Below are 24506 nucleotides of genomic sequence, written 5' to 3' on the forward strand. Positions count from 1 at the left end.
TTCTTTAATACTCATCTTTTTGTTTTGCCTTTCTTCCCCCAGATCAGCAACGTCTTGTTTTTCATTTTACCGCCCATCTGCATGTGTTTGTTTCGTCAGTACGCAACATGCTTCAACAGTGGAATCTACCTAATATGGGCCCTTTTAGTTGTAGTGGGTAAGTGGATTTGTTTGTGAGCACGGTTTGAAAGGGAGGAAATGGAATTCTGCACTCTTCCTGTTCCCTTTGAACAGTATGTTTTGTAAACCGAGGTAATTCTGATGTCTGAGCAAACTCTTATTTTGCGTGTGAGATGCCACAGGAAGAGTTCCTGTGCGTCGAGGCTTGTTACTAAGGTTGGCTGTGCCGATCATGAACTGCCCGTGAGAGTCCATTTTTGTAATAGCTATTGGGGTTCTGCCAATGCAGTTTTCTCCGAACTTCTGAAGAAAATCTTGTGAGCTATTGAACTCTGATGAGACTGTGATTTATGTATGTTTTGTTTGTTTCTGGGCCACACCCAGTGGTGCGCAGGGCTTGCTTGTGGCTCCACACTCCAGGATCACTCCTGGCAAGGCTTCAGGGGTCATCGGGGTACTGGAGACTGAACCTGAGCTGGCTGAGTGCAAGGCAAGCTCCCTACCTGCTGTATGATTGCTGCAGCCTGAAGCTGTGATTTCTGATGGAATAAATAATTTAAAAAATCTATGTTTGAGGCCAGAGAGATAGTACAGTAGAAAGGGTGCTTGCCTTGCAGATGGCCAACCTGGGTTTGATCCCCAGCCTCCTATATGGTCCTCTGAGCCTTCCAGGACGGATTCCTGAGTGTAGAGCCAGGAGTAATCCTTGAGCACTGCCGGTATAGCCCATCCCCCCACTCAAACCCCTTCATATTTGGGGCTGGAGGGATGGTGCAGCAGGTAAGGCCTTTTGTGCTGCTTACCTGGATTCAAATGTATGGTCCCCCAAGTACCTCAGGGATGATCTCTGAGCACAGACCCAGGAGTAAATCTGAAACACTGCCAGATGTGGCTGGCCCCAAATCCCAAAAGGTAAAAAAAAATAATAATAATAATTAAAAAAAAATCTAGATGTTTAAACCTGTATTGTTCTCGGAAATACTTGTATAATTTCTATTTCCTTCCATAAGAGACTGGGAATTCTCAACAGTGAGAGAATGTTGACTTTTATTTACTACCTTTTCCCATGAGGGTACAGAGGCAGAAGACAGAGTATGTTTTACTGAATTTAATACCGTCACTAGGCTAATAATTGGGCCCTTCTTGAATCCTCTTTATCAACTTGAAGTTAACATGCAGAGGTAGTATAAATTTCCTCCTTAAGGTTTGTTTTTCAGAGAGAAAAGGCTATCTGGTAATTGAGACAGCTGTTGGCAAAGGACTGTTCTTACACAGTATGTTAAATTTGTGAGTCTCCTATGATGACCTTTTTTTGTTGAATGTCATTGGTTCTAGGAATTGGATCCGTCTACTTCCATGCAACCCTTAGTTTCCTGGGTCAGATGCTTGATGAACTTGCTATCCTCTGGGTTTTGATGTGCGCATTGGCCATGTGGTTTCCTAGAAGGTATCTTCCAAAGATTTTTCGGAATGACAGGTAAGCTTGGATTACACATTTTTTTTGCATGTACCATGAGGTTTTGCAAATTTATTAGTGAGGATTATATCAAGAAAAATAGTATACGATAGAGCTCAGCCTAATGATGAGCTTATAATATAATTGTTTATTAGCTGCTGATTATTTATGGCATGACAGTATAAATAAAATGATAATAAAAGACGACCAGAGAGATAACACAGGGATTAAAAACACTTGCTTTGCACATGGCTGACCTTAGTTCAGTCCTCAGCACTGCATATGGTTCCCTGAGCACTTCCAGAAGTGATCGCTGAGTTCAGAGTCACAGTAATCCCTGAGCACCACAAGTGGATAGAGATGACTTGAGTGCTGATTTTGATGAGGGAACACCTTTATGAGGAGTTGTCTGAAGTCTGTTCACATAAAACAAAACAGAACAAAAAAAGGACCCAAGCGATAGTACAGTTGATAAGGCACTTGCCTTGCACATGGCCAACCTGGGTTTGCTCCCCAGCATTCCATGTGGCCCCCTAAGCACTGTCAGGAGTAATTCCTGAATGCAGAGCCAGGAGTAGCCCCTGAGCATCTCCAGGTATGGTCCCCCAAACTAACAAAAACAAACGAATACACTTCACTTCATAAAGATAAGGAATGTTCTCAAAGCATACTACCCACATATTTCATACAACATCTTCAAATCTAGGATACCAAGTTTTATCTATGGATGAGTAGTTTAGAATTGCAGATTATATCTGGCTGTGTGTGTTTAGGGCAGAGTTCTATCAACAAAATGAAAAGAGTTGACAAAGTGTTCCTGTGCCCTGAATAGCCACTGGAGTCCAGCATCTATTCACGGAAGTGGAGGGGCTCCCATGAAAAATACTGGCTTCAAAAGGCAACTTGTAGATTCAGAGAGATAGCAAAGGAGTCCAATGCTTGCCTAGCATGTGGCCACATTCCCCAGCAGCACACAGGGCAGCTCTGGGTATGGCCCCAAACACTCTCCACCAAGAAAAAGGCACTTTGTAGAACTGAGTGTATCTGCTACCACAGTTTTCTGTTTTCTTTTCGTAGTCGTGGGGGCTGCACGCACATTGCTGGTGGTGATTATAAGGCAGGTTCAATCACATGAGCCACATCCCTACCCTAATTTTAGAATGAATGAACTAACTTTTTTGGTTTGTTCAGTGCTCAGTGCTTTCTCCTGGCTCTGTGCTCAGGGATGACTCCTGGCTCTGTGCTCAGGGATCACTCCTCGCAGGGCTGTGGGGGGTTGCATGTGGTGCTGGGGCTTGAACCCAGGTGCAATACAAGCGCCCTACCCACTGTTCTACCTCTCTGACTCCCTAACCTCTTTATGAAAATAGATTTTTGTTCACAAAAATGTTTAATAGAAAAAGAACAAGTACCATTGAATTTTCACTTTAATCTGTGCGATTTGTGATATCTGTGTTCATTTTTTTCTTTTTGGGTGACACCCGGCGATGCTCAGGGGTCACTCCTGGCTTGCACTCAGGAATCACTCCTGGCGGTGCTTGGGAGACCATATGGGATGCTGGGAATTGAACCCGGGTCAGCCGCTTGCAAGGCAAAGGCCCTACCCGCTGTGCTATTGCTCCAGCCCCTGTATTAATTTTTAATTGACTTAAAATATAATTTTTTGCATAGTTTTAGAGTCCCACTGGCAGTGCTGGACAATACTTCAAGCTTGGTGCTGGCAGGTTGGCCCTGGTGGTGTTCAGGGATTAAACCTATAGCTCAAACCCAGGACTCCAGTGCGTGCGAAGCATGTCCTCCAACCCCTAAAAATGTGTTTTAAAATGAGGCAGGGAGAAACCACACTTTAAATAGATAACTGCACAGACTTCATCCTGCATAGCAGGACTTGAATGAAATGGCATTATCTCTGAGTGGATACAAGTACTCTTAAGAAGATTATTTATGACAAAGTAAGTGTGAATTAGCTCTTCACAGTAAAAGTGAAAAGGAAGTTACTGTTGGTTCCCAACTTGCTGAGATTTTCTCCTTGGCTGTATCCGCATATGTTCAAGTTCAGTATCTGTATAGTACGTAACCATGTGGCTAGTTGGTTGACACTGCCTTCCAGTTCCTGTCTGCTAGTTTTGTTTCCTTGTTCAGCAAGAGGAGAAGAGGGTCTGACTGGGGTGGGGATGGGGACAGAAGTGAAGGGCACTTGACAGTGCCTGGAGGTCACTGGTGGGCAGGAGCGTTTTGAAGCTGTTAGTGAAACAAACCATTAATACTTTGGCTTTTCTGTTGTGTCAGAAGGTGCTCACCAGTTCGCTCCATCCTTTCCCTAAGCCTGCTGTATGTTAGGAACCATTCTGCCCCTTAGTGACGATCTTTCAAATCCTGGGATTGAAGGAAGAAGCTGAGGAAATGGGAACGCAGGTTTGGTTTGTTTGTGGTACTCTGGGGTCCTGGGTTGAAATTCCCAGTGGCAGTTTTTGTTTGCAGGGGATTTTGGGGTCACACCATTAGTATTCAGGGGCTACTCATGGCTCTGTGCTGAGAGACCAGTGACAATTTTTCACGTGCTTATGAGAGAAAAATATTTTTCTCAATTCTTTGCTTTTTAAAATGTGATAACATTTTATTTAAGAAACATGAACAGAGAGTAAAGGGAGAGAAAGTTTGCATCCCACCTTGTGGTGGAGGTGCACCCTTTTCCCTCTTTTCTGAAGGTGAGAATGAGGCGCTGTTGTCATGAATGGCAGAGAAGAAGTTGGAGACAATGGCCGTGGTCATGAATCATGCCAAGTTTACTCAGAGACACACTAGGAGCAGAGAGGGAGACTGTGACTACTTAGGACTTTTCCATCCATTGCCAGCGTATGGTCGTGTTTCTTAGAGAGAATGGAGGGGCCCTGACCTCCACTGTCTCCTGTTATGGGCTGAGCTTCACAGGCATGCCCCTGACTTGGGAGACAACCTGGGTTGGAATTCTACCTTTCCAACAATACAAACTTGTCTTGACTCCTTTTTTGTTTGTTTTGTTTTGGTGCTCAGGGCTTACTCCTGGCAATGCTCAGGGCAACTGTATGATAGGAGGGATGCACCTGGCATCAGCCATCTACAAGGCAAGAGCCTCAATCCCTGTGCTGTGTCTCCTGCCTGGGACACTTTAAGTTTCTGTTTACTCAGCTGTAAAACTCACTCAGTCAGTAATGATATCTCCTCAGATATCATTTTTGTGAGATGATCCTATCATGAACTTAAACTAGTCACAAGAATGTGGCAGAAGCTCAGGGTTGCTCTCCAGACTACCGGGGCCTGCAGAGACTTTTGTCCTTTGTAAGAGACAGTCATGAAGATTAAAGGAGGAAATAGGCACTGAAGATCTAGGTGAGTAGAAGAAAAGGAAAAATGAAGTACATGTCATAGGAGAAGGAGCTCACTGTTTTCAGGATTTTAGCTCTACCTGTCTGTCGTCGTTCTTCGGGTGAAGGGGAGAGCAAGAAGGCCAACCCCGTTGTTTATGGGCTTTACGGCCAGAACGTGGATGCCATTGGCAGCTCTCCTGGGGAAGTGGTAGGCTAGTCCAAAGATTTTAGGTCAAAATCAGGATTTCTGAAGACTGGGGATTTTCTGCTTTAGCTTTCTGAACTTGCCAACCGGTTAGCATTGCTCTTTCTCAACTTTGCTGAATATTTTAAAAGCATATTCAGAGGCCCGGGGAGATCGCTCAAAGGGCTGGAGCACATGCCCCGGTCAGAGTTGGCAATGCACAGAGCACCGAACTCTCAGGCTTGGTTGACTGAGCATTGCTGGGAGTCAGCCTGGACCTCCTGAGCATAATGAAAAATATGTTAAGAGTAAGTGCTAGTTTGAGATTTCTGGAGAAGTCACAGAAAAATGTGATGGCTAAGCAAGTTGAAACAGACAGATAAGACTTTGGATAAAAATCTGCTTTTTGTATTTGAAATGATTATTTATTATTATCGGTATAATGCTTGGGTTTGGGCTGGAGCGATAGCACAGTGGGTAGGGCGTCTGCCTTGCACACAGCCAACCTGGGTTCGATTCCTCCGTCTTTCTTGGAGAGCCTGGCAAGCTACCAAGAGTGTCCTGCCCGCACGGCAGAGCCTGGCAATCTCCTTGTGATGTATTCAATATGCCAAAAACAGTAACAAGTCTCACAATGGAGACATTACTGGTCCCCACTTGAGCAAATTGATGAACAATGGAAGGACTGTGCTACAGTGCAATACTTGGGCTTGGGGGTCACACTTGGTGATGCTCAGGGATTACTTCTGACTGCATGCTGTACGATCTCTCCATCCCAGAAATGCACTGCTTTTAATAAAAGGCTTTGATACGTATTTCACATAGTAAGTAGAGAAAATAAAAGAATCTTGGCACATGGGTTTAAAATATATGAGACAATCATATAAACTCTAAAGCACAGGCTCTAGTGAAGAGTAAGGACTCTAAGTGGTAGCAGTTATTATAAATGACTAATATGACTAATATGAATATCTTCTTTTTTTCTTTTTGGATCACACCTGGTGATGCTCAGGGGTTACTCCTGGCTCTGCGCTCAGGAATCACTCCTGGCGGTGCTCGGGGGACCATATGGGATGCTGTGAACCAAACCTGGGTCGGCCGTGTGCAAGGCAAACGCCCTACCCACTGTGCTATCGCTCCAGCCCTAATATGGATATCTTGAAGATAAAAATGTCTAGAACATCAAGGAAATTTTTAAGTTTCTTAGTATGTAGAAATAATGTTGTTTTAAGGGAAAAAAGCTCTCTTTCTTCCACTAGAATATCCCAGGGTTCATTCAGCTGTTGAGTGACTATTGGTAATTTTCAAATATTTTTGTTTTGAAGAATAGCCAAGCATTAGGACATCCTAGGCTAATGGTATCCATTTCTTAATGGAGCCATAGGAAATCACAGGCTAATTGTATCCATCTCTTAAATAATTTATCACTCCATGATTTTTATGACTTTTGCCTCCACAAAATTGAGGGACATGTCACTTTATAAAGTTTACTTCTTTTTTAAAATCCTGAGCAGCAAAGGCTACGGATCAGAGTCTGTCTGTCCTGCTCTCCCACTTGGAGGATGATTTTGTGGTAGCATCCTGAACTCTCTGGGCCTTGTTGCTTACAAAATATTGGGGTCGGGGCTGGAGCGATAGTTTAGCCAGAAGAGCATTTGCCTTACATGTAACTGACCCAGATTCAATCTTTGGCATCCCATATGGTCTCCTGAGCACCCCCAGGAGCAATTCCTGAGTGCAGAGCCAGGAGTAACCCCTGAGCATCACCGGTGTGATCCAAAAAGCAAAAAATAAAAATAAAATATTGGGGTAGGGGCCCCTGTGCTAGGACCAAATGGTGTAGCTCAAAAGTTCCTCAACCTTTTTACACCTGTAAACCAGAATCTCAGGCTGGCAGTTACAGCCAAGATGCTCGACCTGTGACTTCCAGCCTTTCGATATTTACAGACCCCCACTGCTCCATGGACCAGCGGTTGAAGACCATTGCTGTAGATCTCCAACGATCAGGGACTGTTGTTTTATGAAAATTGTGTTTTAGTTTGTATTTTTTGTTTTGGGGCCACACATTCTCCTGGCCCTGTCCTCAGTGACCATTCCTGGCTGGGCTTGGGGCCACCATTGTGGTACTGGGTATCAAACCAGAGTCAGCTGCACATAAGGCAAGCACCCTAACCCCTATACTATCTCTGCTGCTCAGAGTTCTATTTTGGTCTTAAATTGGATATTTTAAGGCAGTGAATTATTTTTAAGTCGATTTTTTAAAAATGGAGATAACTTTGGAATTTTTTTTGGTTTGATTTGGGGTCACTGCTTGCTCAGGAGTTACTACGTCCTTTGTTCTAGGGGGTTGCTCCTGGCAGTGCTTGGTAGGCCATGCAGTGCCAGGAATTGAACCTGGACCTCCTCCTGTGTGCAAAGCCTGCCTTTACCCCACTGAGCTCTCTTTCTGGCCCTATTGAGGGAACAATGGTTTACAAGAGTGTGACTGTTTATCTGTTTCAGGGGTACAATGTTCACTCACCAACAGCCACCACCAGTGTTCTCCATGACAGTCCCATCCCTCTCAGTCCCTTGGTTACTTCAGATCTGGGCTTGGAGTCTGAGTTTCTTTTTCTGGATAGTGTCTTCCCTTATAAAGCAGTGACTCATAGCCAGGGACGACGTTTGTTTCTACCCTCTAAGGGACGGCTGGAAGTTTGTGGACATGTTTTTATCTCATTTATTTCTCTTTTAGCTTTGGGGCCACACCCAGCTGTGCTCAGGAGCTGTTCCCAGTCTGCCGAGGGTCATTCCCAGTAGTGCCCGAGGGAACGTGTGCTGCCTGGGATCAATCCCAGGGCTCCTGAAGGCAAAACTTGTGCTCATCCCTTTGACCTCTCCTCACCCTGCCCTTTTTTTTTTTTGATGGTCACGCAAAGGAAGTTTTAGAATCCATAAAGTTCTTTTTACTTCAGAAGAATAAAATGGGCTTTACCAAATATTTGATTTAAAAACTCGGAGAGGGTGGAGAGACAGTACAATAGGTAAGGTACTTGCCTTGCAAGTAGCTGACCCAGGTTCAATCCTTGGCACCCCATATGGTCGCCTAAGCACAACCAGCAATGACCCCTGGGTGCAGAGCCAGGCCTTAGAAAAGAATATGGTCAGGTGTGGCCCCATTTCCCCCAGCCCACCCCCAAAAGCAGGACACACAGTGAAAACCACGACTTAAAAAAGTACTTAAAAGAAGGAAAGTGCCTCCCAAAGTGAGAGGCTGGGGTGGGGGAGGGGGAGTATTGAAGGATGGTGATAGGGAAACAGGGGACATTGGTGGTGGGAAATGGGATGCGTGCTGCATCATTGTATGACTGGAACCCAATTATGAACAGCTTTGTAATGGTCTATCTCATGAATATTCGATTAAAATTTTTAAAAAAAAATTTAAAAAGTAATGTGGCGTGTATGCCCAATTCAATCAGGGCTGGAAAGCTGAAAGCAGAATCATACCCGCAGGTTGGGGTGCTTGTCATCAGTTTCAGAGCAGATGCTTTCCACGGCCAGTCTGCCAAACAGTAGATCACTGCTGGTTTGGAGCAGTGAATTTTAATCCCCCAACCCCACCCAACCCCACCCCACCCCCTAATGCAGCCTGGGGCAGCCACTGAAACTGTGTGTGAAAGTTGAACACCAGAGAGTTAGAAAACACTGGGGTTTGGGGGAGGGCTGGCTGCGGGATATTTCGGACTCTCTTGTAGCCAAGGCCAGTGGGGCCTCCTGGGCCAGCTGGCTTTCGGCCAGGCATGTGACCCCTGTTTACTTCTGCCAGTGGCGGATCCCTGCACTGACAGGATGTCCTGGTTGGTGAAGCTCCTTCCCAGAGCACATTCCTCCACGCCCTCTGGTCGTGATGTGGGGTGGTGTCCTTCAGTGTTCTTCAAGAAAGCAAGTTTCGTCAGGTTTTCTGCCTTTGAACTCTTTGGCAGGACTCCTCAGAGTCTTTGGGAGAAGGCAGCGGCAGCCAGATTTTCCCTGAGGATTGTGCTATTATCAACGAGGTGACTGTTCTTGAAGATGACGTTTATTCTTTGGCTGGTGAGATAGGGCAGGAGCGGTTGCCTCGTACGTGACTGAGCCTGGTTTGATCCCTGGCACCCTGTGGAGTTCCCCTGAGCACAGCCACGTGGTGGTCCTCCCAAACCCCCAATTTAACATAGAATAGCATTCATTCTCAAATGGCAGTTACAAAATTAGTGATTCTGGCATTAGGCAACGTGTGGAATGTTTTCATGGTGACAAGAACACCAGGAATGCAGAGGGGTCTTCATTTCCATGGAACTCCCTCAGAGCTGGAGCGTTCAATGTCTTGCCCAAGATGCCACAGCTTCTGAGGGATGGAGACATGCAGATCTCAGGCTGGGGTCACCAGTATCTGTAACCCCCCCCCCCCCAACCCCTGCGTGACTGTTCTAGCCTATCCCTGCATCCTAAACTATCGGCATCCAAGGGTGATGCAGTTCAAAAGTTGTCAGTTTTGTGAGTAACTGAAGGAGGCCAGCCAAAGCCAGGGGAAAAAAAGCATTTTCCTGAGTATTTGCTGCATTTAGGATCCTCTCCTATGCATGTACATACTTAAAAAATTCATTTCTTGATTCCCGCCCCCCCCCCCCCCGCCCCGTGTGAAGTTCAGGGCTGTGATGCCTATTCATTCCAGTCAGTCAGAGTTCGCAGCTTGATGAAGAACTTCCCATGCCTTGATGATAAACAGGTTTCCTCCTGAGGAGATACGTTTGTAATGTGAAGGTTTCAATGCGCTTTGATTTCTTTATCTGGAATTTCATCCCAATTAGTTTGCTAACTTAGTTGGCTAACTGTGACCTGGTCCTGGGCTCCTGGCCAAAATAAATCGTGCTAATGAAGAATAACAAACTTCAGGAAAAGCTTGAGCTCCTGAGTTTCAGAACTTAGAAATTATCTATTCCTGATTTCCCACTTCACAGATAAGGAAGTGGAGTCTCAGGGCGAGGAGAGGGAGCGTGTCCCAAAGCATGTCACCACTTGTAGCCCTCTCTCCCAAAAGTACTGCTTCTAAGGCAGGTGAAGACAGGCAGCAATTTTACTAAGACCCACTCCATCAAAAACTTAACACAAAATTGCAGTGGAGGGGCTGAAGTGTTAGTACAGTGGGTGGGGTGCTTGCCCTGCACATGGCCCACCCAAATTCAATTCCTAGCACCCCAAATAGTTCCCAGGAGTGATTCCGTGACTCCTGAGCTCAGAGCCAGGGAGTAAGCCTTAAGCGCTGCTGGGTGAGAACCCCAAAACAGAAACAAAAAATTGCAATGGGTTGTCAGTACATATAAACATTCGAATTTTAAAAGACTTTCACTTTTTTTTTTCTTTTTGGGTCACACCCAGTGATGCTCAAAGGTTACTCCTGTCTGCACTCTCTGCACTTAGGGATCACTCCTGGCGGTGCTCAGGAGCCACCGGGTTCGATGCTGGGCATTGAACCCGGGTTGGCCACATGAAAGGCAAAAGCCTTACCGGCTGTGCTATCGCTCCAGCCCCAAGACTTTCACTTTTTAAACATTTATTTTTTAATTTGGGAAATTTGGGAACTATACTACCTCATTGTTCAGGGCTATTCCTGGTGGTGCCTGGGAGCACATAGGGACTAAATGTGGGTAGGTCATATGCAAGGCAAGCATCTTAATCTCTATACTGTTTCTCTGACTTTTCATTTTGTATTAGATACATTTTTGCATGTGTGTGAGTGTGTGTGTGTGTGTGTGTGTGTGTGTGTGTGTGTGCGCGCGCGCATGCACGTGCGCTCATTTCACATTGGGTATTATTCAGGAGCTACTCCTGGGTGGGTCCTCAGAAGTTACTTCTTTTTTGTGGGGGGCAGTATCATACCCAGTGATGCCCAGGGGTTATTCCTGGCTCAGGGGACCATATAAGATGCAGGGGATTGAACCTGTGTTGGCCGCATGCAAGACAAGCGCCTTACCCGCTTATTCTATTGCTCCAGCGCGTAGCCCTGGTTTTCTTTTTAAACTAGGACAAGGTAGTTTATTTGTAAATAGTCTCTGTTTTTTGTTTGGGGGCCACACCTGGAAGTTCTTTGAGGTTATTCCCATCTCAGGGATTGCGATCAGCCTTTCTGGGGGGACCATGTGGTCCCAGGACTTGAACCTTAGCCTCCATTGTGTAAGGCATGTGCTCCAGGCCTTTGGGCCATCTCCCTGGCCCAGTGGTTTCTGTTTTTTATTGCGAAATTCATACATGTTAACATTGTAGAACAGGGGTTGAAAAACTCTGATCTGCAAACCACATAGGTCTGTGCCTGTGTTTTGCAAATCAGGTTTTACTGGTGCACTGCCATGCCTGATCACATATTTATTGTCTTTGGTGACTGGTAGTCATGGCAGAGAATCTAATTAACCAATCTTAAAATACTTAGTCTTTTCCCCATTACAGAACAAGTTTGCCAAACCATGCTATAGAATATATGAAAGGAAAAAAACAGAAAGAAACAAATAAAAAAAGTAGCCCATGTTTTATCTCTGGCACTGCATCGAGCCATTTTGGGGGTCAGAGCGATAGTATGAGCAGGTAGGGTGCTTGCTTGCTCATTGTCAACTCAGGTTCGATCCACAGCACCCCTCCATGGTCCCTGGAGCCCTGCCAGGAGTGATCCTTGAGTGCAGAGCCAGGAGTAAGCCCTGAACACCGATGAGTGTGGTCCAAAACAACAATAAACACTTTTAAGTGGAAATTCCATTGAGCGTTAATGGTTTTGAGACTATTGGCACTTGGGGAACCAGTTGTTTTCCATCTGTGCTCCTACCAGCAGTGCCTCAACTTTGCCATTCCACAAGTGCTCCAAACCTCCTTCTGCTAATGATTTTGGTTTGCTTTCACCCACTCAGGGGCAGGTTCAAGATGGTGGTCTGCGTCCTGTCTGCGGTCACAACAGGCCTCGCGTTTGTCAAGCCCGCCATCAACAGCATCTCACTGATGTCCCTGGGGCTGCCTTGCACCGCGCTGCTCATCGCAGAACTCAAGAGGTGGGTGCTTTCTGCCTTCCTCCCCATTTGCTATTTCTGTGCAAGAAACATGCCGTCTTTTGGTTCTTCGACTGCTCCTGAGTGTGGCAGAGAAGTCTGACGCTACTCAAAGAGTTAGTTTCTCACTGTTGAGCTGGAAGCAAGCTAATGTTTTTTTGTTCAAAATGTTAATCTCATTTTCTTCGAAGCAAGGGGACCAGCTGTTGAGTGATTGCAATGCGTCCCGATGATCAACAAGCTGGCTTAGCAGGGACTTCTCAGAACCTGGCACTCACCTAGACCAAGGAGTCTAGATTTATTAATGTACGAGGGAGTGGGTTTATTTATGAGACAAGAATAAGGAGGAAAAGTTTATTCTAAAAAGTTTATTGCATTCCCACACGAAAGAAAAAAGAGGAAGGAGAAAGAGGAAGTAAATTTTTATATCCAAGGAAATCCAACTTCTTGGATGTTGTTGATGGCGGTACTCTCTGCGGCTTATTTATAGTTGATTAGGTCTAGCTTCTACTGTTTGCATAACTGTGTTCCTTTTGGGAAGCTCTATACTCAATTCAGGTCAGACCCAGAAGGATTTCCATTTAGATTTTTAGTACATGACTATCTTCCACACCTATTGTAAGACATTTAGCCACTGTCCTTATTTGACAATACTTCTTTCTCTTTTCTCCCACTGTAGAAGTTCATGTTCATCAGTTGGCTTATTGTTATGGATATGGAGTATCTTAATTGAAATTGGTATCTATGTCCCTTTGTGCTCAATGTAATAGGTTAAGCCACAGGCTCTCTCTCAGGCCTTTTTTGTTTATTTGTTTTTTATGCCACACTCAGGATCACTCCTGGTTCTGAGGTTGAGCCAAGTCAGCTGTGTACAAGGCAAACACCCTACCCCCTAGACTATCATTCTGGCCTTCAGTCTTTGTTTTTAGTGGAAATGCACCCACCCTCCCTCATTGCTTTGTTTTTATCAGCTATACCAGGCAGTCAAAGGAGGAGCTGGAATAGCAGGTAGAGCTCTTGTTTTGCATGTAGCCAACCGAATTTGATCCTCAGCACACTGTATGGTCCCTGGAGCCCAGCAGGAGTCCTTGCTGTTATTAGTATTAATGTTTTGGGCCACACCTGGAGTCCAGCAGCAGATCCAGAAGTAAGCCCGAGTACTGCCCAAAGAAAAGCAAAAAAACAAAAAAAACACAAAAGGTGGTTGAAGAGGTACTTAAAACTTGCTGGCTGGCAGCAGGACATTGTTAGGTCTTGTCTTGTTGGCTTCTTTGAGGACTGTGGAAATAAGAAACCCATCTGAGAGTCAGGTTAAAGTTCCTCCAAGAATGTGTGTCCTTACGAGTAGAAAAATAGATATTTGAATAAAAAGCAAAGTCACACCTCTGATAGCCCGCATTTTTTATTTGCCTTGTACATGGTCAACCCACGTCCATCCCTGGCACTACGTACGGTACTCTGAGACCTGTCAGGAGTAACCGCTAAGCACTACCTGGTGTTCCCAGTACACCCAACCCCCCTCCACCACCAAACCCCTCGTGTTATTAGCCTGATATTTTAAAATTTTCTTGGTACTTGATCATATTACTTGGAAAAATTGGAGAGCTTCTTAGTAACCCTAAATCTGCCTGCTCATTCGCTTACTCACTCGACCAGTGTTTATTGAGCTCTTGCTCAATGCCAGTTACCATGGCTCTTACTCAGAGGAGTCATCAGAATCACTTAGGAAGCTCATTGGAAGCATAAGTGCTTAACTGTGATCATGCAGAGGTTTTGATTCTGAAAGTCTAGGATGGGGACCTATGGATTTGGCATTTTTGGAGTGGGGCCATAGCCATTTGGGCCATAGCCATTTGAGTTCAGGGCTTACTCTTAGCTCTGTATTCTGGCATCACTTCTGGTGGTGCTCAGAGGAAAGGGAGCTTATGGGGTGCCATGGATTGACCTATGGTTATCTGAATGCAAGGGAATCACCTTATTTGTCTACAGTTTCTCTGGACTGCTTTTCTGGTTTTTTTTTTTTAGATCACGTTTCTTAAGAGTTGTCTCTTCCATGACCCCTTCTTGCCCTATTCGTTCTCAAGTCCCTTTCAGTCTGGCTTCCTTCCTCATCTGTATTGTGAAATGTTTTTTCCAGGATCATTCCCACTCTTTAAAAATTATTATCGTCATTGTTATTATTAATATTAGATTTTTGGACCACAGCCAGCTGTACTCAGGGCTTACTCTTGGCTCTGTGCTCATGGATCAGTCTTGATGGTGCTGGGGAGGGGAGGAGTGCGACTTATGGTCCCCTGGGATCAAACCTGGGTCAGCTGTGAGCAAGGCAAGTGCCTTATCTGATATACTCTCTCTAGTCTTAAAATTTGATTTGCATATTTATTGTAGAAAAGTTAAAGTGTAGGGGCTGGAGTGATAGTACAGAGGGTAGGGCATTTCCCTTGCATGTGGCTGACCAGGGTTCAGTCCCCATCATCCCGTATGGTCCCCCAAGCACCACCAAGAAGTCATTCCTGAATGCCGAGCAAGGAGTAACCCCTGAGTACTGCTGGGTGTGGCCCCCAAACCAAAAAACAAAACAAAACCCCAAAAAGGAATAGTACAAGTGTAAATATAGCCAAAGTGAAAAATAAGCTAGTCACTTATTAAATGAAATTAATACAAAATTACTTAAAATTTGGTACTTACAATATGGCACATATGATATACTAAAACAGTAACTTTCTCAGGCCATGGATATGGCTCAATGGTAGAGCACAAATACTAAACTTGTGACCTTCTATTAATGTATTCAAATAATATTCTTGTGCTATTGCTTTTGTTTTTTTGGACCATACCTTGTGGTGACTCCTGACTTTTTGCTCAGGAATCTTACAGCAGAGTTCAGGGGACCAACTGCGGTTCTGGTGATCAAACCTGGGTCCACCATGTGCAAGGCAAATGCCTTACCTGTTTTTAGGAGTCAGAAATATAGTACAGTAGGTAGGCACTTGGGTTTCATGCAGAGAACATTCCAGCACCACACTCTTCACCAGAGTAGACACTTCTCTTCAACGTTTTCTCAGGGCCCCCTCCCAACACCTCCATTCTTGCCCTAATGGACTTTCTAGTCGTGTGTTGAGGATTAAGCAATGTCTGGTACATGGGTAGATATTCAACCGTATTTGTTGTCTTTTTTCCTTACCTCTACCTTTCATCAAGGATAGTTAAATTAACCTAAACGAGTGGCATCTACCTTTTCTACTCTGTCCCCTCTTTTGGGGATTTTAGAATTATTATTAAGAAAGTCCCCCTAATGTGTCCTGGGTGGAAATGCTAGTTGTACTGACATGTCAGAGTTTCTGGGCCTTGAGGGACTGTCCTCCATGGCTTTGGAGCTTGCTCATGTACTGCTGAAGCCAACTCTGATCTTGAAGCTCTTTGGAAAACACATAATCTAACCACTGATAAAGACATCTGAAATAGATTTTTGTAATAGTCCAGGGGTGCTGGTTTTTATGAGATCTGAAGTGAATAGACTGTTCTGGATTGGGCCCTGTTTTTTTAAATTCCACTGCAATCTAGTTTATTCTAACTCAAGTCTAATAATATGTTTTAGCCTATAATTTTGTTAAAAATAGCTTAGGTAAAAGGAAAATATTTTTAATTCATAATACTCAAACAAGAGCAATATGAGATACAATGGCTAGTGAGGAATATTTTATTTTAAATTTTTTATTGGTGAATCACCGTGAGGTACAGTTATAGACTTACTAGTGAGGAATATTTTAAATAAATTCTGCTCCAGATTGGGGTCTCTGAAACAGAGAAATATATTTCCCTTTAGTATTCCAATCTTTCTAAGTAATTACAGGGTAATACATGTCTATTCTATATGCAAAACCTTGCTCTTAAAAGTGAGCCATTGGGTCTGGAGCAATAGCACAGCGGGTAGGGCGTTTGCCTTGTACGCGTCCGACCTGGATTCGATTCCCAGCGTCCCATATGGTCCCCCAAGCACCGCCAGGAGTAACTCCTGAGTGCAGAGCCAGGTGTAACCCCTGAGCGTTGCTGGGTGTGATCCAAAAAGCAAAAAAAAAAAAAAAAAAAGTGAGCCATTGTCACATCTGATTGATCTCATTATCACTTTCACCAATTGCAGCCTCATACAGAGTATTTCTCTCTTCATTTAGATTGATCCTTCTACATATGGGTTATTCCTGTTTTGTTCCTATACCTACTTTGCTTCTGGAAATTGTCTAGGTGTTATCTGTCTTAATTTCTAGGTGAAATTTGTCTGTCTGTTTTTGGACCATGGCCACTGATGCTCAGGAGCTACTCTTAGTTCTGTGCTCAGGAATTACTCCTAGCAGTGCTCAGGGATATGGCATATGGGATGCTGGGGATCAAACTTGGGTCTGTTGCATGCAAGGCAAACACCTTGCCCACTGTTCTATCGCTCTGGCCTCCAAATAATTTTTTTTGGCTTTGTATTGGGCTACACCTGGCAGTGCTCAGGGCTTACTTCTGGTCCTATGCTCAGTGATCATTCCTGGTGGGGTTTAGGGAATGATATAGGGTGTCAGGGATCGAATTCTGGTTCCAGGTCAGCCACATGCAAAGCAAGCACCCTGCCCATTGTACTGTCTCTCAGGTCTCTACAGGGTGATTTCTGTTAGCCTACAAAACAGCTGAGTCTTGGGCTGGAGAGAGAGAGTACAGCAGGTAAGGCAGTTGCCTTGTTGTGGCGTGAACTACCAGGGGTTACTCTTGAGTACAGTCAGGAATGGCTCCTGAGCACCTCTTTGTGTTGCCCACAATGGGAGGGGAGGAGAAGGAAGGGGGAAGAAAGGGAACGGAGAAGGAAGGGAGTAGGAAGGAAGGAGCTGGCTCACAGGTTCGTTGGTTGAGTCTAGGAGGCAAACACATACTTTTTATGGAGGAGACCCAGGTTTGATCCTTGATACCACGTGGCCCCTCGAGCACCACTGGAAGCAGCCCCTGAACACTGGTAGGTTATCCCAAGAAATAAAAACAACCTAAAAAAAGAAAATTAAAAATTTAACTCAGTCACATTTTTCCCAGTCGAATACATCTATTGCTATGTCTTCTGTACATTGCAGTTAGACTTTCTGAAAAGCAGTTTCCACCTCTGACTTCATCTTTACTTTTTTTTTTTAAATTTTTATTAGTGAAACACCATGAGGTACAGTTGTAGACTTACACATTTTTGTGCTTGGGTTTCAGTTATACAATGATCAAGTACCCATCCCTCCACCAGTGCCCATTATCCACCACCAAAGATCCCAGTATCCCTCCCACCCCCCATCTCCTCCATCCTACCCCGCTTCTGTGGCAGGGCATTCCTTTTTGTTCTCTTTCTCCTTTTGGGTGCTGAGGTTTGCAAAAGAGGCATTGAGTGGCAATCATGTTCGGTCTATAGTCTACTTTCAGCATGCATCTCCCATCCTGGGAGGATCCTCCCAACACCCTTTACTTGGTACTCCCTCTCTATCATGTGCGGCTGGCCTCCAAGCCATGGAGTGAACCTCCTGGTACTTATCTCGGCTATTCTTGGGTATTAGTCTCCTGTTTGTTACTTTATATTCCCCAGATGAATGGAATCTTTCTATGTCTGTCCCTCTCTTTCTGACTCATTTCACTTAGCATGTTACTTTCCATGTAGTACCACTTGTATGTAAATTTCATGACTTCATCTTTTCTAACAGTTGCATAGTACTCCATTGTGTAGGTGTACCAAAGTTTCTTTAACCAGTCATCTGTTCTCGGGCACTTGGTTTTTTTTTTTTTCCCAGATTTTGGCTATTGTCAACAGTACAGCAATGAACATAGAAGTGCAGATGTCATTTTGACTACTTTTTTGCCTCTCTGCGATATATTCCCAGGAGTGGTATTGCTGGGTCAAATGGGAGCTCATTTTCTAATTTTTTGAGAGTCGTCCGTACTGTTTTCCAAAAGGGCTGAACCAGTCGGCATTCCCACCAGCAGTGAAGGAAGGTCCCTTTCTCGCCATATCCATGCCAACATGGATATGTTCTTTTGGATGTGGCCCAGTCTGTTGTTCACCTTTATGCTTAAGCCCACTCCCGTCTGGATCCTTCCCGCACTTCTGTATTCGAGCTCCACTTGACTGTATATCCAGTGGTCATTTGCCAGCCTTCCTGTCACTCTGTGTTGTTCTCTTAGCTATTTGCACAGCTCGGCCCCTACTCCAGATCATTCTTTCCTGTGCTCCTGTGATTCCCCCTTCCCTGGGCTTCTGCTGCTCAGGCCAGCTCCTTCTTCGTCTCTCATGACAGCTTCTTTCTATGCATGTTTCTCTGTGCAGGGCCTTTACAGTATACAGTTCTCTGCTTTTCTCTCCTTGTAGTTCCCCTTATAAAGGATCTCCTTTGCTTCCTCACTTCTACTCCCGTCCATATGTGAGTGATCTCCAGGTCTAGGTCTCACACCCGGTCCTTCCTTTTGCCTCCACCATTACGGACCTGCCCAATTTTGCCAACTGCATGTGTCGCAGGCATCAAATTCAACTCGATCCCAAACCACACTCCTGACCTGCCTTTTCCACTTCTGATTCTCTTCCTATTGTTTCAGAAACTTGACCAAGAAGCAGGCAGAGACACTTGAGAGATTAGAGGGAAAGCAGGCTTTCCTTACACATGCAGACCTGACCTGGCTAATGCCAGAATGGGTCGGGCCATGAACACATTTGACACAGAGTTTATACAGGTTAGATACAGGGTATCCTGATACGATGGGAATAATTTTCTCATCTAACATACACAATGGATACCGACATACATAATGCTTGGCACAGTCAGTGATGAATACTGTTTTTCAGTTTCATAGAGACATTTACTAATTGTTCCTGTGACCCTGTTCCATTCTTGCTCAAGCAACCAGATCGGTCTTGTTCTTCTGCTCTGTTCTAGTCATGATTTTATGATCTATAACCTATTCATCTTCTTTCAGTTCTTAAAATGGGCCACTCAGACGTCTTGCCTCTAGTTTCCTGCTTCCCTGTCTGTGGTGGCAGTCAATGGGATCACTGCTCGCTCTGTGGCGGAGGACAGAAACTTGACTTCCTCTCCTTTTCCTGAACATCCGAACTCATCATGGTTGTCTTTTCCTGTCACTGCTGTTGCAATAAATATAACATTCCAAGCCCTCACTGTGACGCCTGCTTGCGGAAGCTCCCCTTCCCGGCATTCTGTCATTCTGTGTCCCTGATGGACCTTATTCCTTCTCCCTGTCCCTCCTTCTCGGTGCCTTCTTGATGTTCAGCCTTCAGATTTTCAGTTCACCTCACAGCACCCCAAACCTCTCCATTAGGGCACTGTAGTGTGTGGTGCAGGGTCTGTCTCCTTTGCTCATCCTAGATTCCATGTACACAGGGCTACCTCCTGGCTGAGCTCAACTTCTACCCAAACCCAGCAAGAAGAGGCAAGTTGTTTGACAGCTTGGCTTCCCCTCACCTCTTATTTTTGGTGTGTGTGTGGGAGCACACCAGCAATGCTCAAAAATTTCTGCACTCAAGAATTTCTCCTGGTGGGCCGGAGAGATAGTATAGTGGGTAGGGCATTTGCCCTGCACATGCTCAACCCGAGTTCGATCCCCGGCATCCTGTATGGTCCCCCAAGCACCGCCAGGGGTAATTCCTGAGTGCAGGGCCAACCCCTGGAGTAACCCCCTGAGCATCTCTGGGTATGGCCCAAAAAAGAAAAAAAAACACAGAGAATTTCTCCTGGCTGTGCTTGGTGGATCAATGCTGGAGATAGAACCCAGGTCAGCCACATTGAAGGCAAGCACCTTACCTGCTGTGCTATCTCTCTGCCCCCTCACTGGCCTATTTTGATTGAGTTTCCAGGCAAGAGGATGCACAATTGCTCTCTGCATTTCCTCCCAGGGTCTGCCCGCTGGTGGGCAGCGGTGATCTGGGATGTTTCAGCCAGTGCTTGTTGCTGTGCCTCCCGTGGGTCCGAGGAAACAGGAGGGATGCTGCTCCTTACCTTCCTTCTTTCTCAATAGCCTTTATTCCAAGAGCTTCTTTCTAGTGTTGTCACATTTTTATGGTCATTTTGGAACCTCCTCTCAGATGACAAGGAAAGAATTTTTTGTTTGTTTGTTTTGGGTCCATACCCAGCAATGCTCAGGGGGTAACTCCTGGCCCAGCAGTAAGGAATTCTTCCTGGTGTGCTCAGAGGAGCAATGGGGTTCTGGGGACCGAACCCCGGCTGGCCGTGTGCAAGGCGAAGGCCTTACCCGCTGTGCTATCTCTCCAGCCCCACAGACAGATTTTTCATTGTGATTTGGGGTCACGACCTGACATTTACTGACATTTTCAGTATTGTCACGTTATAAGTGGCTTCAGCTGACTTTACTTTTAAATCTTAAAAATGAAAACTATTGCAAAGTGGACTTTTTAAAAATTTTTTATTAGAGGAAGAAATGTATAGTAAAAGAAATGTATAGTAAAAGAAAAATTTTGCAAATAAAACAAAGACTTAGAAAGAGAGGAAATGCGAGATTGCCTCTTCGCCCCTTGGTTATTTTTCCCATCTTCAAAATAGAGTCCTGCTGTAAATAGAACTTTTGTCCTGCTCCTTTCATGGAAGGGCATGCTGGCATTTGGATCTAAACTCTGTGAAACAGGAGAAAATCTAATGGGGCCCAGGTTTGGAAAAGAAGCCCCGCCCCTCCCTGCCCCAAAGCTCCCCCCCCCCCCCCCCCCCCAGTAAGTAGGTTGCAGAAGGACATGGTTCTCTGGCCTCAGGAGGGACAGGCAGTGTGTGCTCCAGACCCTGCTTCAAGATGCCAGCCCAGCCCCCGCCCTCTCCACCCGCCTCCCAGCCCCCCCTGCCCCTCAGTGGCTAATCCCCTGACATTTTGCTTCTCTTGCTTCTTGACAACACCACAGAATAGCAGCACAGACATGAACACGTCCCACTTCTCCAGCCGGTCACTGTCCGTGCTGGTGTGCCAGGCTCTCTAGGCCTAATTAAATCGAACCTCAATTTCAGTCCGGTCGAGTAGACACGGATCTTCTTGTCCCAGACTGTCTCTATTTATGTACGTCAGTTTTTGTGTTAACTATTAAAATGGCCAGGCACGAACCTGTTTGTTTTGCCTTTATAGCATCTTGCAAGGACTCCAAGAATTGGGCGCCCAGTTAATGTGGTTACTGTTTCATTTTTTAATGAAAAGGAAAAAAATAGTTTGAGCAGATTCCTGGAATCCACATGCAGTTGTCCTTCGCTTCTAGCAATCCACTCAGCACACGGTGATTGATTTGTGCTTTAATGCTTCATGACCCCTGATCTTTCTTGGCCAGCACTGCTGCTTTGGCACTGGGTCTGTGTCAGGGAGTCCAGTGGTAAGAGTTCCTGCTCTTTTATAACCTAGACAGATGTCAGACAAATAATTTTACCAAAAGTACATTCTAGCTCACGACAGTGCAGGAACATGTCAGGGTGCCATGGGGGACCTTGTTTCCATGGAAATGGGGAATGGCAAGGAAGATGGGCTCGTAGGGGGCACTGTGTTTGTGGGGGGCAGGCGGGTGAGGCCAAGCCCTTCACAGTAGCGTGCAGAGAAAGGGCAGAGTGGAAATGGTTCATCTCTCCTTTGGTCACCAAGTAGGAATTTATCCTCCCCAAGCCATGGATCTCTATTCATTATTTTCTTTTGTTTCTTTTCTTGTGTGTGTGTGGGGGGGGGGGGGGTAGGTGGGGGATGGGAGAGCATACCTGCCCGTTCTAGGGGCATAAAGTATTGCAAGAATCATTACTTCTTTCAGAAATTTGATGTGTTTAGCCAGTTAGACATTGAATGTCTTTAGCCCAGCTAATTGTTTTTTTATTTGTTTCTTTGTTTGTTTTTGTTTTGGGACCACACCCAGCTTTGCTCAGAGCTATTCCTGGCTCTGTGCTCAGGGACCACTTCTGGAGGGCTCGGGGGATCATATGGGGTGCCAGACATTGAACCCGGGTGGGCTGTATACGAGGCAAATGCCCTGCCCACTGTCCTGTCTGGCCCTGGTAATGAGAGAACTTTTAGGGTACTTTTTTATTTGTTTATAAGGCGAGCTCCCAAACATTGCTCAGGGATTCCAGAACCGCTATCAGCAATTAAAACACTCTTTAAGCAACTTTTTTTTTTTGGCTTTTTGGGTCATACCTGGCAATGCTCAGGGATTATTCCTGGCTTTGCACTCAGGAATTATTTCTGGCAGTGCTCAGGGTACCATATGGGATGCTGGGAATTGAACCTGGGTTCGCTGTGTGCAAGGCAAACACCCTACCTGCTGTGCTATTGCTCCAGCCCCTTAAGTAACTTTTTATTTTATTATTTATGTATTTATTTACTGCTTTTTGGGTCACACCCGGTGATGCACAGGGGTTATTTCTGGCTCATGCACTCAGGAATTACTCCTGGCGGTGCTCGGGGGACCATATGGGATGCTGGGAATCGGACCCGGGTCGGCTGTGTGCAAGGCAAAACACCCTACCTGCTGTACTATCGCTCTAGCCCCCCCCCCCCCCCCCCCCGCCCAGCAACTTTTTAAATATACGTGTGAGCCAGTCTTTGGAACTGGATGCCCAGAACATTTTTGTTTGTTTGTTTGTTTGTTTATATAGGAGTGTTGGGGTAAAATCCCAGCACAATTTTTAGGGTACCTTTGCTGATATTGCCGCAGGCAGCTGATAGAGATATTAGCCGGACTGCCTCTGACACAACTTATTTGTTCACAAAGGGGAACAGGTCAAAATGACTCCTTCCAGGGGCCCAGGTGTTGGGTGGGAGTCGGAGTCCTGAGAGAGCTTGATGGATCAAGAGCGGTAGGCTGGGGGAAGGGGACTGCATGGGGCATTTGAAAGGACCGGGTGTCACTCCTTGAGCTTCTGAGTAACAAGGAAAGAAAAGGGCAGTGGCAGTTTCCTTTGGGCTTCTGAGGTTTATTTCGGGGAAAGTTTGTCCCGGTGCATTCCAAAAGTTAGAGCTCATTCCTTTATCCAGCAAACGCAGCCTAGCTGCTGTGTGCCAGGTGCCAGGTGACAGGATGAGCTGCTTACATGTCCCTTGGTGAAAGGGGATGGAGCGCAAAGAACCAGATCGTCAATGACTAAAGACTGTCAGTGGGGCAATAATCATCTCAGAAGAAATTACAAGCTGGAAGCAAGGGTAGGGAGGCTCCTGTAAGGGAGGAGAGACAGGTGATGCAGCCATTAAGATGGGTGGTCAAGGAAAGGCCTGACTCAGAGACATTTGACCGACTCCGCAGAGTGGGAAAGCCAGTATATGGGGGCCTCAGGCTCTCAAGATGATTTAAGGATGTGGGGGCGTTGTGCCGGGGGTTGAGAATTGACTCCAGCAGCAAGGACAGAGTAGGGCCTAAATAACTCGGGAAAGAGCCACAAGTGGGGTTCGGAGAGCTAGCACAAGGGCAAGGTGCTTACCCTGCACGCAACTGACCTGGCTTTGATTCGTGGCACTGCATAGAATCTCCCAAGCACTGCTATGTGGTGATCCCTGAGCACAGAACCAGGAGTGATCCCTGAGCACCACTGGGTGTGGCCCCAGACCTAACAAACGGATGGAATTTGGGATGAGTGGAGGGGGCAGGGAGATACAGATTTTGGATGTGTTTAAGGGTCAAGCTAACAGATTGGATGCAGTCTGTATGAGAAAGAACGGTGACTCTAATGTTCTTGGCCTGACCATCTGAAGGCCTGGACTCACTGAGAGGAATGGCACATGCCGTGGGGCTCAAGGCAGGGCAAAGGGTTAGGAGTTGGTTATGGACACTTGGGACTTGAATCTGGAGGCATAGAGATAGTACAAGTGTTAGTGTTTGTCTTGCTTCATCCCCAGCACCCCATAGGGTCCCCTGAGTACCACCAGGAGTGATCTCTGAGCACTGAACCAGGAACTGTGATCCCCCTAAAAAAAAAACCCACAGCCAACTGTGACCCAGAACACAAAAATAAAGAGAAGAGATGCCAACCAAAAAGCTAGGAACTGTATCCGACCTCAGGTGGGCCTGCGGAGAGGTGGTTGGGGCGTGAGTCTGATGGGAGCACCTACAGTCAGGAGCAAGTGGAGGGAACCGACATGGAAGAGGTGAGAACCAGGGGGTGGCCAGTGCCGTGGGCAGAAACCCCCCTGACCGCATGTGGCTCTCTGGCCCCCGATGCAGGTGTGACAACGTGCGCGTGTTTAAGCTGGGCCTCTTCTCTGGCCTCTGGTGGACCCTCGCCCTCTTCTGCTGGATCAGTGACCGGGCGTTCTGCGAGCTGCTGTCGGCCTTCCACTTTCCCTACCTGCACTGCGTGTGGTAAGCCCTGCCCACGGCG

General features: G+C 45.9%; 1 protein-coding gene across 2 annotated transcripts in view; it reads left to right on the forward strand.

Moving 5' to 3' along the window:
* The window catches only part of ACER2 (alkaline ceramidase 2), a 36963-nt gene that overhangs the window by 6288 nt on the left and 6169 nt on the right, over window positions 1-24506 (forward strand). Inside the window, exons 2-5 of one of the 2 annotated variants that reach the window (XM_056117364.1) lie at window positions 43-157; window positions 1456-1597; window positions 12019-12156; window positions 24350-24487. In XM_056117364.1, coding sequence (XP_055973339.1) covers window positions 43-157; window positions 1456-1597; window positions 12019-12156; window positions 24350-24487 — 533 coding nt within the window. The remainder of the gene's footprint in view (window positions 1-42; window positions 158-1455; window positions 1598-12018; window positions 12157-24349; window positions 24488-24506) is intronic. The other variant, XM_056117365.1, reaches the window with a different exon arrangement.

The sequence above is a fragment of the Sorex fumeus genome, unplaced genomic scaffold, assembly GCF_029834395.1.
Source record: "Sorex fumeus unplaced genomic scaffold, SorFum_2.1 ptg000034l, whole genome shotgun sequence".
Lineage (NCBI taxonomy): Eukaryota > Metazoa > Chordata > Mammalia > Eulipotyphla > Soricidae > Sorex > Sorex fumeus.